General features: G+C 38.9%; 1 protein-coding gene across 4 annotated transcripts; it reads left to right on the top strand.

The window, feature by feature from the left end:
* The first annotated feature begins 1960 nt into the window (after positions 1–1960).
* RID2 (S-adenosyl-L-methionine-dependent methyltransferases superfamily protein) lies at positions 1961–13214 on the top strand. 4 transcript variants are annotated; one of them, XR_013251396.1, is made up of 11 exons: positions 1961–2075; positions 2286–2431; positions 2518–2593; positions 3532–3615; positions 3696–3751; positions 6065–6121; positions 6946–6995; positions 7100–7252; positions 12030–12162; positions 12408–12647; positions 12901–13214. XR_013251396.1 is itself a non-coding variant. In XM_077382436.1 (10 exons), exons 2-10 carry the CDS (start codon positions 2333–2335, stop codon positions 12570–12572), a joined length of 873 nt encoding a protein of 290 aa, XP_077238551.1. In that variant the 5' UTR covers positions 1961–2075; positions 2286–2332; the 3' UTR covers positions 12573–12875. The 4 variants fall into 4 exon arrangements, 2 of the variants coding, with proteins under 2 accessions (XP_077238551.1, XP_077238552.1); XR_013251397.1 differs by having other exon boundaries at positions 12883–13214; XM_077382436.1 differs by lacking the exon at positions 12901–13214 and having other exon boundaries at positions 12408–12875.
* Positions 13215–20393: the final 7179 nt, after the last annotated feature.

The following is a 20393-nucleotide window of genomic DNA, read 5'->3' as shown; positions in this document are numbered from 1 at the left end:
GTTTTGATAACAAGACAGGCTTATGTATTTTATTATTCAACCAGTTGTCAAATGTCATTACCATTTTTTAAACCCCTCAACAGAATAAAAAGGCAAGGTGAATTTGTCTCGTTACCAAAACATAGTAGTGTGAATATCTCAGCCTAAGAAAAGAGAAAAGTACGGAGTGGGGCTAGTGTTTGGAGTAATTACGGATTACGGGCACCTGTTAAAACATGAACAAAAAATGGGCTAATCTTCAAAATCGGGTTGGAAAAAGACCCGGATACCCTTCTGACATCGACAGAAACGTCATTCAACTTTCATTTTCATGACTGCCTATTAAATTGGCACGCTTCACGCGGCTTCTTTTGGTTCATTTGAATGCGTATTTGAATCGAAAGAACCTTGGATTCGTTTCTATCTTGGCCGTTGAAAATTACTAGAGATGGATGGATGCTTGACACGTGCTGAATAGCTTTTTGGAACACTGACAAGCCAAAGTCAGTAATTATCTTTTCTCACTTATCGTTTAGCTTAGAACGGTAACGTTACTGAATACGTCTCTTTTGGCTTTGGGTTCATTTCTATCTTTTCACTTGTGTTTGGGTTTATAAATGTAACACTATTGAATATGCCTCTTTTGGCAACGTTATTGAATAATTTATTATTTCTCACGTCTCTTTTGGCTGAGAACGCCGCCGGAATATTAAGGGGTACGCCAACGGAAATAAAGGGGTACGCAGGCGGAAAAAGTAAATAATTGGGTAAGCCGACGTAAATAATGAGGACTAAAAAAAAGAGAGAAAAGATTTTAAGCCAAAAGAGAAATAGAGTGTAAGCCGGCGGAAATAATAGGTACGCCGGCGTAAATAAAGGGGTACGCCGGCGGAAATGGTAAATAATGGGGTAAGCCGACGTAAATAATGAGGACCAAAAGAGAATGAAAAATATTATAAGTCAAAGGATAAATAAGAGGTACGTCGGCGGAAAGCGTAAATAACGGGGTAACCTGGCGTAAATAATGAGGACCAAAAGAGAAGGAAAAAGATTCGAAGCCAAAAGAGAAATAGGGTGTACGCCGGCGTAAATAAAGGGGTACGCCGGCGGAAAGTGTAAATAATGAGGTAAACCGGTGTAAATAATGAGGACCAAAAGAGAAGGAAAAAAATTCTAGGTCAAAAGAGAAAAAATGGGTATGCCGGTGGAAATAATAGGGTACGCTGGCGGAAAGCATAAATAATGGGGTAAGCCGGCTTAAATAATGAAGACCAAAAGAGAAGGGAAAAGATTATAAGCCAAAAGAGAAATAGGGTGTACGCTTGCGAAAATAATGAGTACGCCGGCGTAAATAATGAGGACTAAAAGATAAGGAAAAATATTATAAGTCAAAAGAGAAATAATGGGTACATCGGCGGAAAGCGTAAATAATGGGGTAAGCCGGCCTAAATAATGAGGACAAAAAGAGAAGGAAAAAGATTATAAGCCAAAAGAGAAATAGGGTGTACGCCGTCGGAATTCATGGGTACACCGGCGTAATTCATGGGTCAATCGGAGTTAAATAATGGGGTAAGCCAGCGTTAATAATGAGGACCAAGATAGATGTATTCAATAACGTTACCGTTCTAAGCCAAAAGAGAAGTTGGAAAAGATAATGCTGCTCACTAAAGTATTCAATAACGTTAGCGTTCCAAAAAGTTTAAGTTTTCCAACACGTGTCAAGCATCCATTTGTCTCTAGTTATTTCCCACAACCAAGATAGAAACGAACACAAGGTTCTTTCGGTTCAAATACCTATTCAAATGAACCAAAAGAATCCTCGTGAAGCGTGCCAATTTACTAGACAGTAATGAAAAAGAAGGACTATGTCGATGTCAGAAGGGCATCAGGGACCGCCTATTTTGAAGATTAGCCCGTGTTTCGTTATTGTTTTAAAAGATATCCATAATCCGTAATTTCCTCAAACATCATACCCCGTTACCAATTCCGTACCTTTATCATAAGTAAAAAATCTTTGGCCCAACCAGTGACCGTACGATCTTAAAACCTCAAAAGAAAGACGCCCCTCAGAACGAGCGGCAGGAGCAGCGAAGGAGGTCTCTCTCTCTCTCTCTCTCTCTCTCTCTCTCTCTACTATTCCTGTATAAATTTCTAGGGCTTCGCACATCTGAAAATTCCATATTTTTCTACTTCTAAAGTTTTTAGGGTTTCGTTTCTTGTGTTTTTTTTTTTTTCATTTTCAATTCATCACCTTCCACACATATTAATCGATTCTCCATCAATTTCCTCGTTATTCGTTTTTTCAGGATCTGAGAATCGTTAGTTTTCTCGATTCAGGACTAGAAACTTAGATATGCCATCGAGGCCCGAGCAAAAAGCCCCTCCAGAGTTCTTCTATAACGACGAGGAGGCTCGGAAATACACGACCTCCTCTCGTATAATCGAAATTCAGGTAAATAATCAGTTTTTTACTTTTAATTTTTTATTTTTTGTATCGAGCAAAATTTATAATTTTTTATTTTTTTTTGGGTATTAAAGGAGAAACTTACTGAGAGAGCATTGGAGCTTCTTGCTTTGCCTGATGATGGAATTCCTAAACTCCTGCTTGATATAGGTGAATTACTTCATTTTATCCTTGTTTTGTGTTTTCTCTTTCATTTTGGATTTTTTTTGTTAGGATTAGGAAGGTATTTGGGGCTGGATTTTGTAAGCTTAATTAACCATTTACATTAATTCATGTGAAACTGTGAGCTTCATATTGTAAATAATGGTGTAGGAATCATGGAAAGTGAAAAGACGATCATACCATTTTATTTATTGGGAATTAGGGTTTAATCATAATTGTTTTAAAACCTAATTGGGAACTCAAAAAACTCATCAACTTGTATTGTTATGGGTGACGTTATGCTTTTCTCTAATCATAAAAAAAAAACTTACAACAAACTTCATTCACTGCTCAACACCGTCATTTGGACTCTACATTGGGGATCCTCTATATGCACATCTCTACGATGCATATCATATCGCACACCCCTTACTAGGAATAGGTGGTGCGGGGAAAAGCATTGATTTAGGAAAGCAAATAAGAAAAGAGGGGCGGATGACAGCACATTGAAGGCTAAACAAGCAAGAAAATTAAGGCTTGAAGGTTATTTAGAAGGAAAAAAAAGCGTTAAAGTTAGGGAAAATGGCGAATAATGTCTAGAATCTGGGTGGAGCAACAATTCCTGTGGTTACACCCAATTTGGTTTTCTTAGCTACCTCTGTAATAGAAGTTGGATCATCCGGTCCAGAGATGATGGCCTTTCACTTTCAATTCTCTCCAGCACTCTCGGGTCCAATCTTAGTATGTTATGCTAGTGCCCTTAGAAATAGGGCTCTCTGCTGAGCAAAGCAGCGATCTTACCTTTCTCGAGCCTACTTAGATCAGTAGTGAGCCTACTTAAATAGCTTATTCTTTCCAAGCATGCTAGGGCTATTTCTTTTATTATATTTGGGGATGAATGCATGATGATAAGAATGTTTTTGTCAATTATTTTCTCTATTTTATAGGTTGTGGATCCGGCCTTAGTGGGGAGGCATTATCTGAGAATGGACACCAATGGATCGGCTTTGATATTTCACAAGCTATGCTTGGTATGTGAATTGTTGGTTCTGCTTGTAGTTCAAAACTTTGTGTGGGCTGTTTGTTATTTGGTTTCTTTATTCCAATGCAGATATTGCGTTGGAGCGTGAAGTGGATGGTGATCTTTTGCTTGCTGATATGGGTCAGGTACCATGTTATGTTGCAATTTCTATTTCGAAAGTGCATAAAAGAAAGGGGCTGTTACACTCCTTCCTAGAGGGCACTTACTTGGCCCCATGTCTTCTTCATGTATGTGATCAGATATGTTGATCTGAATGACAACCATAATTCCAACCAAATGTTTTTTCTTATACAAAACATAAATATTTCCAACTAAATGCTTTTGAGGACACTTGGATCAGATAATTCTAGTCTGTCGATCCACCATGTCTCGTTTAGGGCTCCATCAAGATAAGATAAACCGTTGATTTTTGTAGTCATTTATCTTACGCATGGGATTCCCATTGGGATGGGACTAAGACCATGTGGGTTGTCTCATGATGTCCTTCAAGATCAATGGTCTTGATTTCATTTACATTCTCATTCTTATTTGCATACACAATTTTAAAGGTTTAACACTCTCTCTAATAATCTAAATGAATGAGAATGACTAATGCAGAAAATCATTTAATCACATGCCTTTTGTTGTCATCTTGTGAATAAAAGATGATATCTACATTCTCTCTAAGAACTTATTTCTACATTCTCTCTAATAATCTAAAACAGTCCTGAATGAGAATGACTAATGTGCATCAAGATGAATGGTCTTGTTTTAACAAAAAGCTTGTGTCATCTTGTGAATAACAGGATTTAGGTTGATTTTAGGTAGTAATAAGGTAAGGAATAGGGTAAAGGAGATCAATAATTAATGGCTACGGGCTGGTTATGGGTATAAAATAATGATAATAGATCTGGAAATTTTCTGCAGAAATGATTCAGGACTGTTTGGTTTTAGGAAAGATATAGCAGTAGTTTTATAGGGTTTCAGGTCAAAGAAATGGTGTGCAGGGACGGTTGTGTTGGGAGGGTAGCAGGAGAGGCGGGGTCTGTAACAGGGTGGAAGTGATGATGGTAGGGGCTGTGCAATGGGTTAAGTTGTCAGGGGATGGGTTCACGAGCTTAAGGGAACATAGGTCTGGCCATAGGGTCAAAGGTGGCAACTCTAGGGTTGTAACCACGGTAATCAAATTTATAGGATTTCACAAAATCAAGAACTGTTGACAATGTAAATCTACAGCGGATAATGAATCTGTAACTGATATTAGAGAATCAGTTTAAAGCCTGTAAAAGAATCCTAGGATAGGTGTATATTGGTTTTATTGCTGGCAAAATCAAAACTATTGCAACAGTAAATCTGTACAGATCAGAAATCTGCAATCGATCTACTTATATTTCGGATTTAGGCTGCAAATAAAATTCTGGATCAGTTCTTGGAGTACAAAAGGTTCAGGGTTGCCTTAAGATGAGGCTTAGGGTAACCATTCCATAAAAAAAGAGAGATAAGACTTAGGGTAACAAGGGTGATTTCAGGGTATGAAAACTCTACAGATATGGACAGATCTGTAGCGGGGTGAAAGCTGGGTGGGTTTCTCAAGGCTGCAAATTTCTGGGTTAATAGGACAGATATAAAGGTAGACTACTTAGGCTTTGGTGTAGGAAATAGAGGCTTGATCCAATAGTGGAGTCTGCTCGTGGTTGGCTTGGTGAGGGAGGTGATGGTGATCGTAGGTGAGGGGAGCGGCAGCAGTTGCAGGCAGGTTGTAGTCAGGAGTGCTAGTGATTGAGAACCAAAAAAGATAAAAGAAAGTTGGAGGGAGAGGAGAAGAAGAGTAGATGAAGAGAGCTAGAGAAAATCCATACCTGAATTCATCTCCTTGACTAAAACTTCACCAAGCTTGGGAGCCACTCAAAATTTCATTCCAGTCATCATATCTCGTAAAGGTCATAGGCAATAGGCCATATATATATTTATAGAGGAACCAGACGAATCTCCGAGGAAAAAGGAAACTAAGGCTCTCCTATTTTCTATTTTGAAAATGGCATTTTCCTAAAATAACTACTTGACTTAAAATAAAATGCAATCAGTACTCAATTTTCCAAAATGATTCTAAAATCAAGTGCTAAGAGGGCTCCTAATGAAACATGGAACCCCTAACTTAAACTCCATGAAAATCATAAGTGGGCCTCATGTGCACATGGGCTATTTTTTATAATGGCACCCGAGGTGAATTTGAAGCCCAACTTGATAATGGCACCCATTATTCAACAACACTTTCCTCCACCTTCATCTTCATGCAAACGAGTACTTTTTGAAACTTTATCCATCTTTCGACCTACTCTTGTAAGTGGTAAGTTTTAAGTGTCTTTTGGTTCCCTATCATAGAGCATAGTGATAAAAAGAATAATTTGATCAAGACTCAGCTCAAATTCTTATGCATGGTTTGATTGGATGTGTTGCAGGGTTTAGGACTACGACCTGGGGTTGTCGATGGTGCCATAAGTATCTCGGCAGTTCAGGTGATTCTCTTTTTTCTATTTGCTGATCTTGTAGGTTGTCTTTTGTGAGGATTTTTACATACTCTGTTTTTACTGGCAAAGCGATGCATGACACAAGCCCCAAGTTCCTTTGCTTGACAGATGTACTTTAGGGATATGATTGTGGTTTTACGACCTGTTATTCAATTGTGAATTACTTTAGGGATATGATTGTGGTCATCGTACCTTCTTCACAGGACAGCAATGCCTGCCTTTTTCTGATTTAATTTGATCTTCATCTCAATAAATGATTAGATGAGTCTTTGAGGTTATTCGACTCTGATGGACACTGATACGCGTTGAGTTTTTAAATATAGTATTGGTGCAGTCCTATACATTGTCAAACATATAGTTATTTATATGTCTGGCTTCCCATTAAATTTTTCTTTATATGTTTGGCTTAGTGCTTTATCTATGTGCTATTGGGTTATAGTTTTTACATGCTTCATCCTTTGATATATAATTATATTTTTTCAACTAAATTTCTGTTCTTGTCAAAAACTCTTACGAGTCACGAGTCATAAAATTAAGAAACCGAGTCACGAGTCAAGTCAGGGGTTGACGACTATGGTCCTATATAATTAGGATACTGGCTTGATCTTCTGATGAATTACTTTGCACCTTGGTGCAAAAGGTTGTCTTACAAGGTGTTTCATTTAAATATGTGATTGGTATTACTATAACATCTTGGCATTTCTTTGGTGAACTATCAAGTGGTTATGTGTAGATGATTTCTTGGGTAGATGTTGGCCTTCCATTTACATTTCTCTGTGGTTTTGATCCATTAGTGCTTTTGAATTTGGCAGTGGTTATGCAATGCTGATAAGACCTCTAATGAGCCAAGACTGCGATTAAAGTATGTCTTCACTTTAAATGGCTGCCTTGAATGCTGCAATTGGGTGTCATTTATTATGGCTTTTTTGTTATAATCATATTGACTTTGGCCCGACATCTTTGTAGGGCTTTCTTTGGATCATTATATAAATGCCTAACAAGGGGAGCAAGAGCAGTGTTCCAACTGTATCATGAAAATGAAGCCCAACTTGAGTTAATCACAACGTCTGCCATGCGCTGTGGATTTGCAGGTGGTCTGGTTGTTGATTATCCCCACAGGTATAGCACGAATTTATTGTGTTCATACGATTTGAGAAACCCCTCACCAGTCATCACTTATATACTTTGATGCATGTTTTCTTGTATCATGGTATGCATTAGTAAGTATTGATTAATATAATGAAGTATCATATTGCTTGCATTAATGTATGTTAAAGATGTTTATCTGGTTTTTGAACCCAAACTTTGATTGTTACTTGCGGATAAGCTGCTGACTATTCACTATGTGAAAATTCATGGCGTTTTAAGATTTTGGTGAAAGAGGTGGCAAAATCATGGAACATCAATGACTAATTAGTTGTGTGATGTATCCACATATTTTAGGTTGAAAGTTTTAGAGAAATTGCTAAGAATAATAGTTGTATTGCAGAATGGAGGCTTGTAAAATATAATTTGTATTGTATTGGAGCCCATCATTGACATCAAGAAAATAAGTAGTTCATTAACATTTCAGCATGCCAACCAAATATCAATGTCCACATACTCCAAAGTCCAAACTAGTAAGCATTATGCAGCTATGGTATGCATTGGTCAGTGCAAATTGTGCAATTATAATTAATAAGCTTGAATGCAATTGTCTAATGTTCACCAGCTTCATCTCTTCCTATCTCATCACATTTATATGCAGCATTTGGTCCATTGTGTGATCACATCTGAGGTTTGATGATTCGTCCTGGACATAGTTGGGGTCCAATTGGTCTCCCCGAGCTCAATTGCTAAGATGATATAGTCTTGGGCGTTCTTCCCCGGCTTTGCGAGAGGGAGGGTTTTCTTGGAACCTTTTCGTTTCGACCACCTTTTTGTCTAGGAACAAGAGGGTGTTCCAAAGTATGACCACGTTGCGCAAGGCAATCTCCTTGTCAATTTTCAGCTTGGTTGTCTAATGGGCTACTTTGCTCATGATCTTTGTGGGGGTGTCTATTAGGGCTGCAACTTGGGTCGGGTTTTACCCGACCCGCATCGACCCGACCCGAAAATAACTTGGGTTGGGTTCATGTTTCTCGGGTTTCGGGTCGAGCCGGGTCTACGGTCCAAAAGCCCGCATGAATCTCGGGTCGAGCCGGGTTTGAAGGGGCCCGACCCGACCCGACCCGAGTTACTTAAGTTAGTATGTATTTTTTTTTTCTAAAACTTTATTACTTGAAAAGTGAAAACTTAAAAGTAAAACTCACACACGCACGCAATCACAGAGACTCTTTCCATCTTCTGTTCGTTTCCCCCTTTAGCTCTAGGGTTTCAAGTTTCAACTAAATAGTTAATGCACTAAATAGTTTGTTGTTTATCTCATATGAGTATAATAATTTTCATTTGGTAATGCATCGATTTATTCTCTTTGGACTAGTTATTAGTTAATGCGCTAAAGAGTTTGCCATGCTTGAGTTTTTCTACTTTTAACAGTTGAGTTGCCTTGCCAAACAAGAGTTTTCCTTAAAAAATTGCGTCAATGTAAAAAAGCCCGACCCGACCATCCGAGGTATACGCTTTGTCGCACCCTTTTATATGATGAAGAAGACCCAAAGAACATCCCAAAGATCCTTGATGTGTGATTTGTTGAAGAAGAAAATGGAATTCAAGAATCCATTTTGTGAAGAACCTTTGAGAGAGATGAACACACTTTACAGAGAGAAGAGGTTTTTTTTTCTTCTTTTTTTTTGGGAGGAGAGAGAAAAATGACGAATTTGGATTTTTTTGAATCCTTCCTATGATTGTTTGCTTTGATTTTTATACAAAAAAACTAGGGTTAAGAGATGAGATATTTCTCGGGTAGGGTTGGGTTCTTCAAAACCTGACCCGCCCGACCCGTGATATCTCTCGGGTAGGGTTGGGTTCTTCAAAACCCGACCTGAGTTGCAGCCCTAGTGTCTATGTCCAACTTTGAGGCGTGCACGAGACTTCTACAATCGCAGTTCGATATCGGATGATAGGTCATCCCTTGGATAGAGAACTTCCTTCCTGGGTTACTTTAAGCTGAAGTTTGATGGTTCTAGCTTTGGGAATCTCATCCTGGGTGGGGTGTTGATTGGGCCAGATGGGGTATGATTCTAGCACGATTGAGATCTTGGGTGGGGTGGTGGTTGGGGTGGGGGCCTCACCTGGGATCATAACAAGGTGACAAGAGCCCGCTTACTCTGGGCCAGATGGGGTATGATTCTAGCACGGTTGAGATCTTGATGCTTGAAGTCGAAGTCAAAGTGTAGGCTCTTCTCCTTCTGAGCCGCTGTTATTGAAGTAACTCTAAGAATGTCATCCAATGGTTGAAGGACCAGAGTAGAGTTTCTTAGAGATTTCTTGACGTGATAGATCATGTGATGGAATGTCTGTCTGCGGGAGACATATTGTTTCACTAGGCTAGGAGGTTGGTGAACGAGAAGGCCGACAAGCTTGCTTAGGAGGGAGTTCAACGCTAATCTCTATTTACCTTTTTGATTTTATTCCTTTGGCTTAGGGTGTTGTTGCATTTGTGTTGTTTTGATGTTGTAGTCTTTACAGAACCTCCTCGGTCTGCTCTGAATGTGCGTTCCTTCTTTCGAATGCGTCATGCTACTATTAAAAAAGGCGTGCTTTTCAAATTAAAACATGTGTTTTTTAGTGTGTGTGTGTGTCTCTCTCTCTCTCTATATATATATATATATATATATATATATATATATATATATATATATATATATATATATATATATATATATGAAATGGTTTGTGTGCAGCTGCACAAATAAGCTATCTGTGCATGGTTGCACAAACCATAGTGCGGGCCACATTTTTGGGAGGATCCAAAGCATTCATTTGGAAGGCCCTTCCATGGATAGGGTGTGTACAAAAAATTAGCCCTATAGAATCATCCTAACCCAATCAAAGTTGGAGGGGAAAATGGACAGACACTGATTCTGCCCATTTTTTCCCTCCACAAATGGCAGGGTTTGGATGATCCCAAAGGGCTGATTTTTGGTACACACCCTATCCATGGAAGGGCTTTCCAAATGAATGCTTTGGATCCCCCCAAAAATGTGGCCCCCCCTGGTTTGTGCAGCCATGCACAGATAGCTTATCTGTGCAGCTGCACACAAACCATTTCCTCATGCTATTTTAGGACGGGAATATATATATATATATATATATATATATATATATATAGAGAGAGAGAGAGAGAGAGAGAGAGAGAGAGAAAACGGTTCCTACACATGTGTAGATAAGTTATCTACACACTAGCTTAAAACACAGTGGGGGCCACATTATTTGGGTGATCCAAACCATTCATTTTTAAGGCCCTCACATAGATAGGGTGTCCACAAAAAATCAGATCCATAGGATCATCCTAACCATTCGAACTGTGGAGGCAAAAAATGGACTAATTTGTGAAGGTTTAAAGACATCCATTTTACCTCCACAAATCGTAGGGTTGGGATGATCCTATGGATCTGATTTTTTGTAGACACCCTATCTATGTGAGGGCCTTTAAAATGGATGGCTTGGATACCCAAACAATGTGGGCCCCCACTGTATTTTAAGCTAGTGTGTAGAGAACTCTCTACACATATGTGTAGGAACCGTTTTCTCATATATATATATATATATATATATATATATATATATATAAGCTCACCAAACTTATGGTGAGCTAGCTTGCCCAATCACATGGGGGCCCACTTTGTTAGGATGATCCAAACCATTCATTTGAAAGTCCCTTACATGGATGGGGGGTGTACCAAAAATCAGCTCCATAGGATCATCCTAACCCCTCCATTTGTGGAGGACAAAAATGGACAGACACCCTATCTATGATAAGGCCTTGCAAATGAATGGTTTGGATCACTCCCCAAAATGTGGGACCCATGTGATTGGGCAAGCTAGCTCACCATAAGTTTGGTGAGCTTAAGCTCACCAACAGTTTCCTCTCTCTCTCTCTCTCTCTCTCTCTCTCTCTATATATATATATATATATATATATATATATATATATATATATATATATATATATATTTGATGGCATAGGGTATCCCTACCCTATTTTAGGGCGGGAATAATCCCTATGGATGCACACAATCACCCGTAAACCACGTGCATCAGGTAACTCCGAGGGGACTCGAACTCTCGTCTATGGGGAGCAAACCCACGACGCTAGCCGACTTGCCAACCCCGCCCGGGTGATTGGTGTATATAAATATACACACATTTTGTATTTGATATCATAAGTGAGTTTCATAGCTTGTTGTGTAAGGCTTTGGTGTTGTTTCTTTTGTGTTGTTTTGATGCTATAGTCTTTGCAGGACCTTCTCAGTTTCCGTTGCAGGTGAATATATCATTTTACCATTCATAAAAAACCTGTTTGTGTGTGCGTCGTTCGTGCATGAAGCATTTAATTTGAAAAGAACTTGTTACGAAAAGTTTGCAAATAAAACATGGATTTTTGGAAAATCGGCTAAATTTGGTCAGTGGTGTCTTTCACAGTAGGAGTAATTTTTGTGTTGGCCATTCACTAGGAGTTATCGTTATGTTTTTGGGTGAAGCTTTCTCATTTGTTGAATTTCCTTCCATTTATCATTTATGCTTTCTTTTTCTAATGAGATTAAGATGTATATTCATTGTGTTTTCATTTGTTACACAATCCTTTTCATTAGAACTTAGACACAAGCCTTTTATGACTGTCACTCAGCCCTTTGGGTACAGGCATCTGAGATTGGCTCAGCGACTTCTGCATTTAGAGCATCTTGACTTCTTCTTATGTTTCTTTTTGTAATTTAAGTGACTCAATCTGTGCACAAACTTTCTTTTACAACAGTACTCGAGCAAAGAAGTCTTTCCTCGTCCTCACATGTGCCCCTCCATCCATAAGCACAGCTCTTCCGACGGCCAAAGGTGAAGATGGTGAGGGTTCTAGTGATGAGGGTAGCAGCGATGAGGAAAATCAAACGGTAAGCTGGCACTGTAAAGCATTTTTCCTGTACTTCAATTCTATGTCATTTTCACATGTCGGTAGAAGATCATCTACTCGAAACTTTTAAAAAGCCATTCTTTAAATCATTGCCTTCTTATTCAGGGCCTGCTCACATTAGATAGGAATTCATGTAACAAGGAAACTCATTTTAAAAAAAATACCTGTTTCTCCTGCACTGTTTTTGTTATATAGCAACGATACTAAGGTTTTGTGGGTATGCAGGTTTCCATTTCAGAGAGGAACAGGCCAAGGAAAAAGCTGAAAATGACCAAGAAAGGTAAAGGGAGAGAATGGGTGCTGAAGAAGAAGGAACAGCTGAGGAGAAAGGGGCACAGTGTGCCTACTGATACGAAATACACTGCCCGTAAACGAAAATCTCGCTTTTAATCAAAGTCCTTTCACGTGAAGAAGCTATGAAGTTGCATGTCAGAGACATTTGGGAGTTGGGATCACCATATCAAGGTATGGAGAAAATTGTTATTTTTCATGAAAAGTAACTCTTAGATGTGCGGTTTGCTCTCGAAAAACCAGAAATTAACATTTCCTTCTGTAATTTATTTTTATTCCAGAGTGAAATTTTGGCAAAAATCTGTGCTTTTGATCAAGCATGGTGATGTTAGGCTTTTATATTTTCTGTCAACTTCATGATGCAAATTTTTTTGTTTTCCATCCAAGAATATTATTTCCAGAGGCACAGTTTTAAAATATTTTGCAGTTTGGCTTTCTTGAGGGCGAGCCTTAGGGCAACGGTAAGGTTGCTGCATCGTGACCACTGGGTTTGAGTCACGGAAACTGGTGGTCACGGGTTCGAGTCACGGAAACAGCCTCTATGCAAAGCAGGGGTAAGGTTGCGTACATCTAGCCCTCCCTAGATCCCGCAATGGCGGGAGCCTCGTGCACTGGGCCACCCTTTTTTTTGGCTTTCTCGTTTTTTTTTTCCCATTTATGAAGCCTAACTGTAGTACCATATTAGTTTTAACTTTGAAGTTTCTCAATCTTTTGAATGTGAATTTTGAATTTTCCGCTCAACAGCTAGTCAGAAGAGAGCTGCTAGGAAGACAAAATGTCGTATTTAAAAAAGGAATTTTGATATCGTCACTCTTCTTTCAATAATGGCACTCTTCCCTCAATTCACACCTATCTAGTGAATTTTTAAAGGTTACAGAGTATGTTATTCTCAAATGACGTAGTCTAAGCTCTTCAACGCTGGTGCTCCCTCGCCGCAGAATCAGCTATTCATTTTTATGTGAAGAGCTCTGTTCAATAAGGTAGAGACAAGAGGACTAGGCAGAAAGTCACTTTTCTAGCATCATTGGTAAAAGGCAATCTGTCTGTCCTAAAGGGGGGCATAAGGGGGTTTGTATGTAAAATCAAATCGAGACCGTTGATATTGCAGAAAACCATGATCACTCACATGGTCATCATGGTCCCATTCCAACAACATCACATATCTTTCCATATGAAATAACCCAGAAAAGAAGAAATTTCACAGGTAACCCAGATAAGATCCCCCACTCCCACCAATGGACTTGCCCAACGAATGCTTAACTGAGCCTCAAGCTGCTTTTGCAGATATTTACCGATTCTAATGGGACTATATAGCCTCGCTTGTGGCTTTTTCCTTGTCTACTTTGCCTATTTTGGGTGTGTGGGTTGTAAGTGGGAGCTTGTTCCATTTTTGTTGGCTTTTGAGCCCCCCCCTAGATGTAATCTCTTTTTGATATTTATATATCTGGTAGGGGTCCTGCCTAACCCCATCTTGCCCACCAAAAAAAAGAGTAGTGGTGTAAGCAGCCAACGTGGCGCGGAGGAGAGGAGCGTTGGATTGACTTGGAACTTACGTCACAGAATAGTTGTAATAGTGTTTGGTTGTCAACCTAGTCAGAGTAGGCGTGTCAGTACCGATACGTAGAGAGAGAAGCATTATTTTCGATAAATCTAAGCAAAATTCCACCTTTTGTGGGTTTTGGCTTGAGAAAAGTACGGAATGTGAGTGATGGTTGGTGAAATTACAGATTGCGGGCACCTTTTAAAACAAGAACAAAAAAGGGCTAAACTTTAAAATCGGGTGGTCAAAAGATCCTGATACCCTTCTGACATCGACAGAGTCCTCGTTTTTCATTACTGCCTCTTAAATTGGCCAGATTCACGAGGCTTCTTTTGGTTCATTTAAATGTGTATTTGAAACGAGAGAACCTTGGGTTCATTTCTATCTTGGTCGTCGGAAATAACTAGAGACGGATGGATCTTGACACCTGTTGGAAAACTTTTTGGAACCCCGACATTATTGTACTTTTTGGAACACTGACGTTATCTTTTCTCACTTATCTGTTCAATACGTGTCAGACATCTATCCGTCTTTAGGTATTTTCGACGGTCAAGATAGAAATAATGGGTACGCCGATGGAAATAATGGTGACAGAGAGGAAAATAATGGATACGCCGGCGGAAATAATGGGTACGCCGATGGAAATAATGGTTACAGAGAGGGGAAAATGGATACCCGCCGGCGGAAATAATGGGTACGCCGATGGAAATAATGGTTACAGAGAGGGGAATAAAAATAATGGGTACGCCTGCAGAAATAATGGGTACAGAGGGGAAAAATGGGTACGCCGGCAGAAATAATGGGTATAAAATAATGGTTACAGAGAGGGGACTAATAGTTACAGAGAGGGGTATTATTAGAAGAAGCCACCATTTCATATTGATGTCCACATGTCGTGGATCCGACCATCTATTCACATTAGCGATGACTAAGATTTAAAGGACTCTGGGTCCACAGAAAGATTTCAATCAAAACCAAACCGACTATGTATAAAGCTGCTAGCATTCCAAAAAAAATTTCAACACGTGTCAGGCATCCATCCGTCTCTAGGTATTTCTGACGGCCAAGATAGAAACGAACTCAAGGTTCTTTGACTTCTGTCAGTTCAAATACCAGACGAACCAAAAGAACCTCGTGAAACACGCCAGTAATGAAAAAGGAGGTTGAATGACGTTTTTGTTGATATCGGAAGGGTATCAGGGTCTTTTTCCAACCCGATTTTGAAGATTAGCCCCTTTTTTGTTCGTGTTTTAAAAGGTGCCCCCAATCCGTAATTTCACTAAACATCGGCCTCCATTTCGTACTTTTCTCTTTTGGCTTTGATATCATAGGGGAGGGGACAAAGAAGTGGTACATCAAAAGACATGAACTGATTAACCAGGAGAAATCATGAAAGTCTTCAGGGATTTCAATACTATATCAGCAACCAAACAAAGAATTTTGCTGACATAGCACCCAAAAGCCACGTACGCATACGATGAAAAGAAGTTGGGGACTTAAGGATTCACGTGAGTTCTTGGGAGGTTCGTATTTCTTAGTAATTCTCACCATGCCACTTCGTTACCAAGATATTCACGAGGAAGTTTCTTTATAATTTATTCATGTCTTTATTTGGGGAGGTGATGTCGATGACATTCTTATCGTCATTTACACGTTTTGAAGGAAAACAATACGAAAACACGCATGAGTCAGGCTTGTCCCAGACAATCATCTTACTACAATCACGTGTATTAGATTTGGAAAACAATTATGAAACAGGATTTCGTTTGGAAAATAAAGAGGAAAGTAGCACGATTTTGTCAATTCCACATCTTTTTTGCATTTCATGGGAATACAGCTCACTTCTTGTCTTTTGGGCAAGGTTTTAAATTTTGGTTTCGGTACCGATTTCAGACCGAAATTTGGTGTTTCAGTTTGAAATTTCGAACTGAAATTCTGAAATTTCGGCCAAAATTTGGTTCCGGTCCGAAATTTCAGATTTCGGTCGAAATTTGAAATCAGGCTTTTGGGCATGTGTGGGATTTCGTCTTTATATTCCAAACGAAATCCCATTTTGGTAGCAGCCCTTATTGAATTTTATATGATGCAACTTGTAAGCAAGTACAATATTTTAAAAAAATATAGTAGGGCCCACAAAATATATAGGACCATTTGACGGGCCGGAACGTAAATAGGTAAATTGGTTGTGCCCAAAAAATAATTTCCATAGTTTGATCCTAGCCCAACGATCTATAGAGGAACTATGCATATTGGGGCACAACCTATGGTAACCTCCACAGGATGAGCCTAGCCCTCCGATCTATAGATCGATCGGAGGGCTAGGATCATCCTATGGAAATGAGTTTGGGGCACAACCTATTTTCATTGTGGCTCATAAAATGGACGGTTTGGATCAACCAATGGCTACCATGAACTTTGTAAATTGGCTTCTTCATGTGGTGAGGGAAGCTGGGGAGGGATTTGTTTTTCGGAATACGACAGGGACTCGGTGAGGAGAGGGCAAGAAAAGCCTGGAAAATCAGGAAACAAAAAACTCCACTTCAAATTTGATCGACTCTTTCCTGATTTTGTAGCCACTTACTCACCCTCAATCAATTCCTGTCCTCTCAAATCCCCCTCCCCCCAAGACCACTCGGTGACATTGATTTATCATGAAAAGAAATCCTTGATAGTCAAACATGTCTTAAAGGGCCTAATTAACATGGCGCGTGAAGAATGGTAGTTGGGAACTGTTCTTAAATCGCACCGGTCAAAAGCTCTAGAAAAAACTCACAACAACAGACTCTATCGTTTTTAAAACTGTTTAATAAACTTTTGAACGAGGAGTGCCATCATCAAAACAAGGGCGTGTGGATATTTTCCTTTTCATATATTTTTGGCGAAAATACGAGGAAGAGACTTCTCAACTTCCACGTTCCATCTTTTGCCGACATAAACTTGGACCAACTATTTTTTTATTTTTTTTTACGTGGTGTGGTGTGTGCGCGAGTGTCCAGGTACTTTTCGAAATGTAAAGTGGGGCCTACTTCAAAGAATGATCCAAACCGTTCATTTGTTAGGCCACCACGTAAATAGGATGTACCAAGTAGATCATTTCCATACGATGTTTCTAACCCTCCGATCTGTAAATGGACTGAACAATATAGAAACTTGTATAGATGGAGGGTTAGAATCATCATATGAAGTAGATAGTTATGTTGTGGCCCGACAAATGAACGGTTCAGATCAACCTTTGAAGTGGCCCAAGTGGGCCTATTGTATTTTTAAAAAAAGACTGGACTTCACCTACGCCCGCCATATAAACACCATATAAAAGCTCGGGTCTTAGTATTTCTACGTAGCAAAGCCAGGAATGTACACTTGGTTGGCCGGACTATTTACACTTGCTAAGCATTGGTCATTGGGAGGCCATGCCCACTAAACTAGCCAATCATGCATGTACAGCCGTGCACATAAAAAGGGATTTTTCAAGTAATTGGAGGGGTCATGGCCCCCCTCATGCTATATGTGCCTCCGCCCCCTCTCAACCTATGGAATTTATTTTTGTTTTTTTATTCCTATAAATGTATTATTAAATTTTATTCAATAAAAGTTTATGCAACTTCAAAATTTTAATTTTAAAAAAATTTTGTTTTATTTTTTCAAAAAGCTTATGAAAAACTTCGAGTACCTTAGGATTTGGTTTTCTCTTTCTTTTTTACTCTTGTTTTTTCTTTCGATTTCTCATTTCTCTTTAAGTAAGCTATTCTAGTTGAAGAGATTTACTAAGAGGGTATTTGGATACAATATTTTCTTTTTAGAGCAAGAGTATTTCATTCAATACTTGGTTTATAAGGAATTGGGTAGCACCTTTTCTGAGGAATTCATATGCAAATGTGTTGAATTTGATACAAATTTCAATGCAAATATTATCATCCCCTTCTCTGAGATTTTACTTTTAGGTCCGGTTTAGATTGCAGGAATTTTTTTGGAAAAGTTCGGAAAGGAAATTTTTTTTAATTTTTTTTTAACGTTTGAAAAAATATAACTTGAACCAGCCCAATTCAAATTTTATTTAGAGAGATTTTATGATCATAAAAAAAAATCCCCAAAAATCCCTGTAAAAAAATCCCTCTAAATTAACCATAATCATATTATTTCCCTCTAAATCTCTCCTTTCTCCACTCGTGCCATCTCTCCCTCCCCAATCCATATGTGGGCAACTCAACTCAACTAAACTAAGCCTTTGTCCCAAACTAGTTAGAAAAAAAAAAAAAAAAAATAAATTAAAATATATATATATATATATATATATATATATATATAGAGAGAGAGAGAGAGAGAGAGAGAGAACATTTCCTACACACCTATGTAGGTAAGTTACTTACACACTACCTTAAAATACAGTGGGGGCCCACATTGTTTGGGTGATCCAAACAATTCATTTGAATGGTCCTCACATAGATACGGTGTCCACAAAAATTCAGATCCATAGGATCATCCCAACCCTACGATTTGTGGGGCAAAATGGACGTGTATAAACCTTCACAAATTAGTCCATTTTTTGCCTCCATAGTTTGAATGGTTAGAATGATCCTATGGATTTGATTTTTTGTGGACACCCTATCTATGTGAGGACCATTCAAATGAATGGTTTGGATCACCCAAACAATGTGGGCCCCCACTGTATTTTAAGGTAGTGTGTAGGTAACTTACCTACACAAGTGTGTAGGAAATGTTCTCTCATATGTGTGTGTGTGTGTGTGTGTATATATATATATATATATATATATATATATATATATATATATGAGAAAACGGTTCCTACACACATGTGTAGATAAGTTATCTACACACTAGCTTAAAATGCAGTGGGGACCATATTATTTGGGTGATCCAAACCATTCATTTTTAAGGCCCTCACATAGATAGGGTGTCAACAAAAAATCAGATCCATAGGATCATCCTAACCATTCGAACTGTGGAGGCAAAAATTGGACTAATTTGTGAAGGTTTAAAGACATTCATTTTACCTCCACATATCGTAGGGTTAGGATGATCCTATGAATCTGATTTTTTGTAGACACCCTATCTATGTGAGGGCCTTTAAAATGGATGGCTTGGATCACCCAAACAATGTGGGCCCCCACTGTATTTTAAGCTAGTGTGTAGAGAACTCTCTATAGTCTAAACATATGTGTAGGAACCATTTTCTATATATATAGAGGAAAGTGTTGGTGAGCTTAAGCTCACCAAACTTATGGTTAGCTTAAGCGCCCCAATCACATGGGTCCCACATTTTCTGTGGTGATCCAAACCATTCATTTGCAAGGCCCTATCATAGATAGGGTGTGTGCTTGAGGAAAAGGATGATCCAAACCATTCACACTTTCCTCATATATATATATGAGGAAAAGGATTGTGAGCTTGAGCGTTCCAATCAAATGGTGCGCTTGAGCTCTCAAACCCATGTGGCCCACATTGTTAGGATGATCCAAAGCATTCATTTGAAAGGCCCTTACATAGATAGGGTATGTACAAAAAATCAACTCCATAGGATCACCCTAACCCATCCATTTTGGAGGTCAAAATGGACAGACCACAAATCTACCCATTTTTGCCCTCCACTTTTGGAGGGGTTAGGATGATTCAATGTAGCTGATTTTTGGTACACACCCTATCTATGATAGGGCCTTGCAAATGAATGGTTTGGATCCTCACGGAAAGTGTGGGACCCATGTGATTGGTGCACTCAAGCGCACCATTTGATGTTAGAACTCAAGCGTACGAACACACACACACACACACACACACACACACACACACACACACACACACACATATATATATATATATATATATATATATATATATATATATATATATATATATAGAGAGAGAGAGAGAGAGAGAGAGAGAGAGAGAGGAAAGTGTTGGTGAGCTTAAGCTCACCAAACGCCCAATCACATTGGGGCCTACTTTGTTAGGATGATCCAAAGCATTCATTTGAAAGGCCCTTACATAGATGGGGTGTGTACCAAAAATCAACTCCTGATCCAAAGCATTCGTTTGAAAGGCCCTTTCAAATGAATGCTTTGGATCATCCTAACAAAGTAGGCCCCAATGTGATTGGGCGCTTAAGCTCACCAACACTTTCCTCATATGTATATATATATATATATATATATATATATATATATATATATATATATATATGAGGAATAAGAGTGTGCGGTCGACCGCACCTAAGCTTAGGTGCGGTCGAGGGCCTAAACACATGGGTCTCACACTTTTTGTAGTGATCAAAACCATTCATTTGCAAGGCCTCATCATAGATAGGGTGTGTACAAAAAATTAGCTCCATTGGATCATCCTAACCCCTCCAAAAGTGGAGGGCAAAA

Source organism: Tasmannia lanceolata, unplaced genomic scaffold, assembly GCF_043159265.1.
Source record: "Tasmannia lanceolata isolate RefF3 unplaced genomic scaffold, GAP_Taslan_0.1 ptg000006l, whole genome shotgun sequence".
Taxonomy (NCBI): Eukaryota; Viridiplantae; Streptophyta; class Magnoliopsida; order Canellales; family Winteraceae; genus Tasmannia; species Tasmannia lanceolata.
This window is presented reverse-complemented; position numbering and strand designations above follow the sequence as displayed.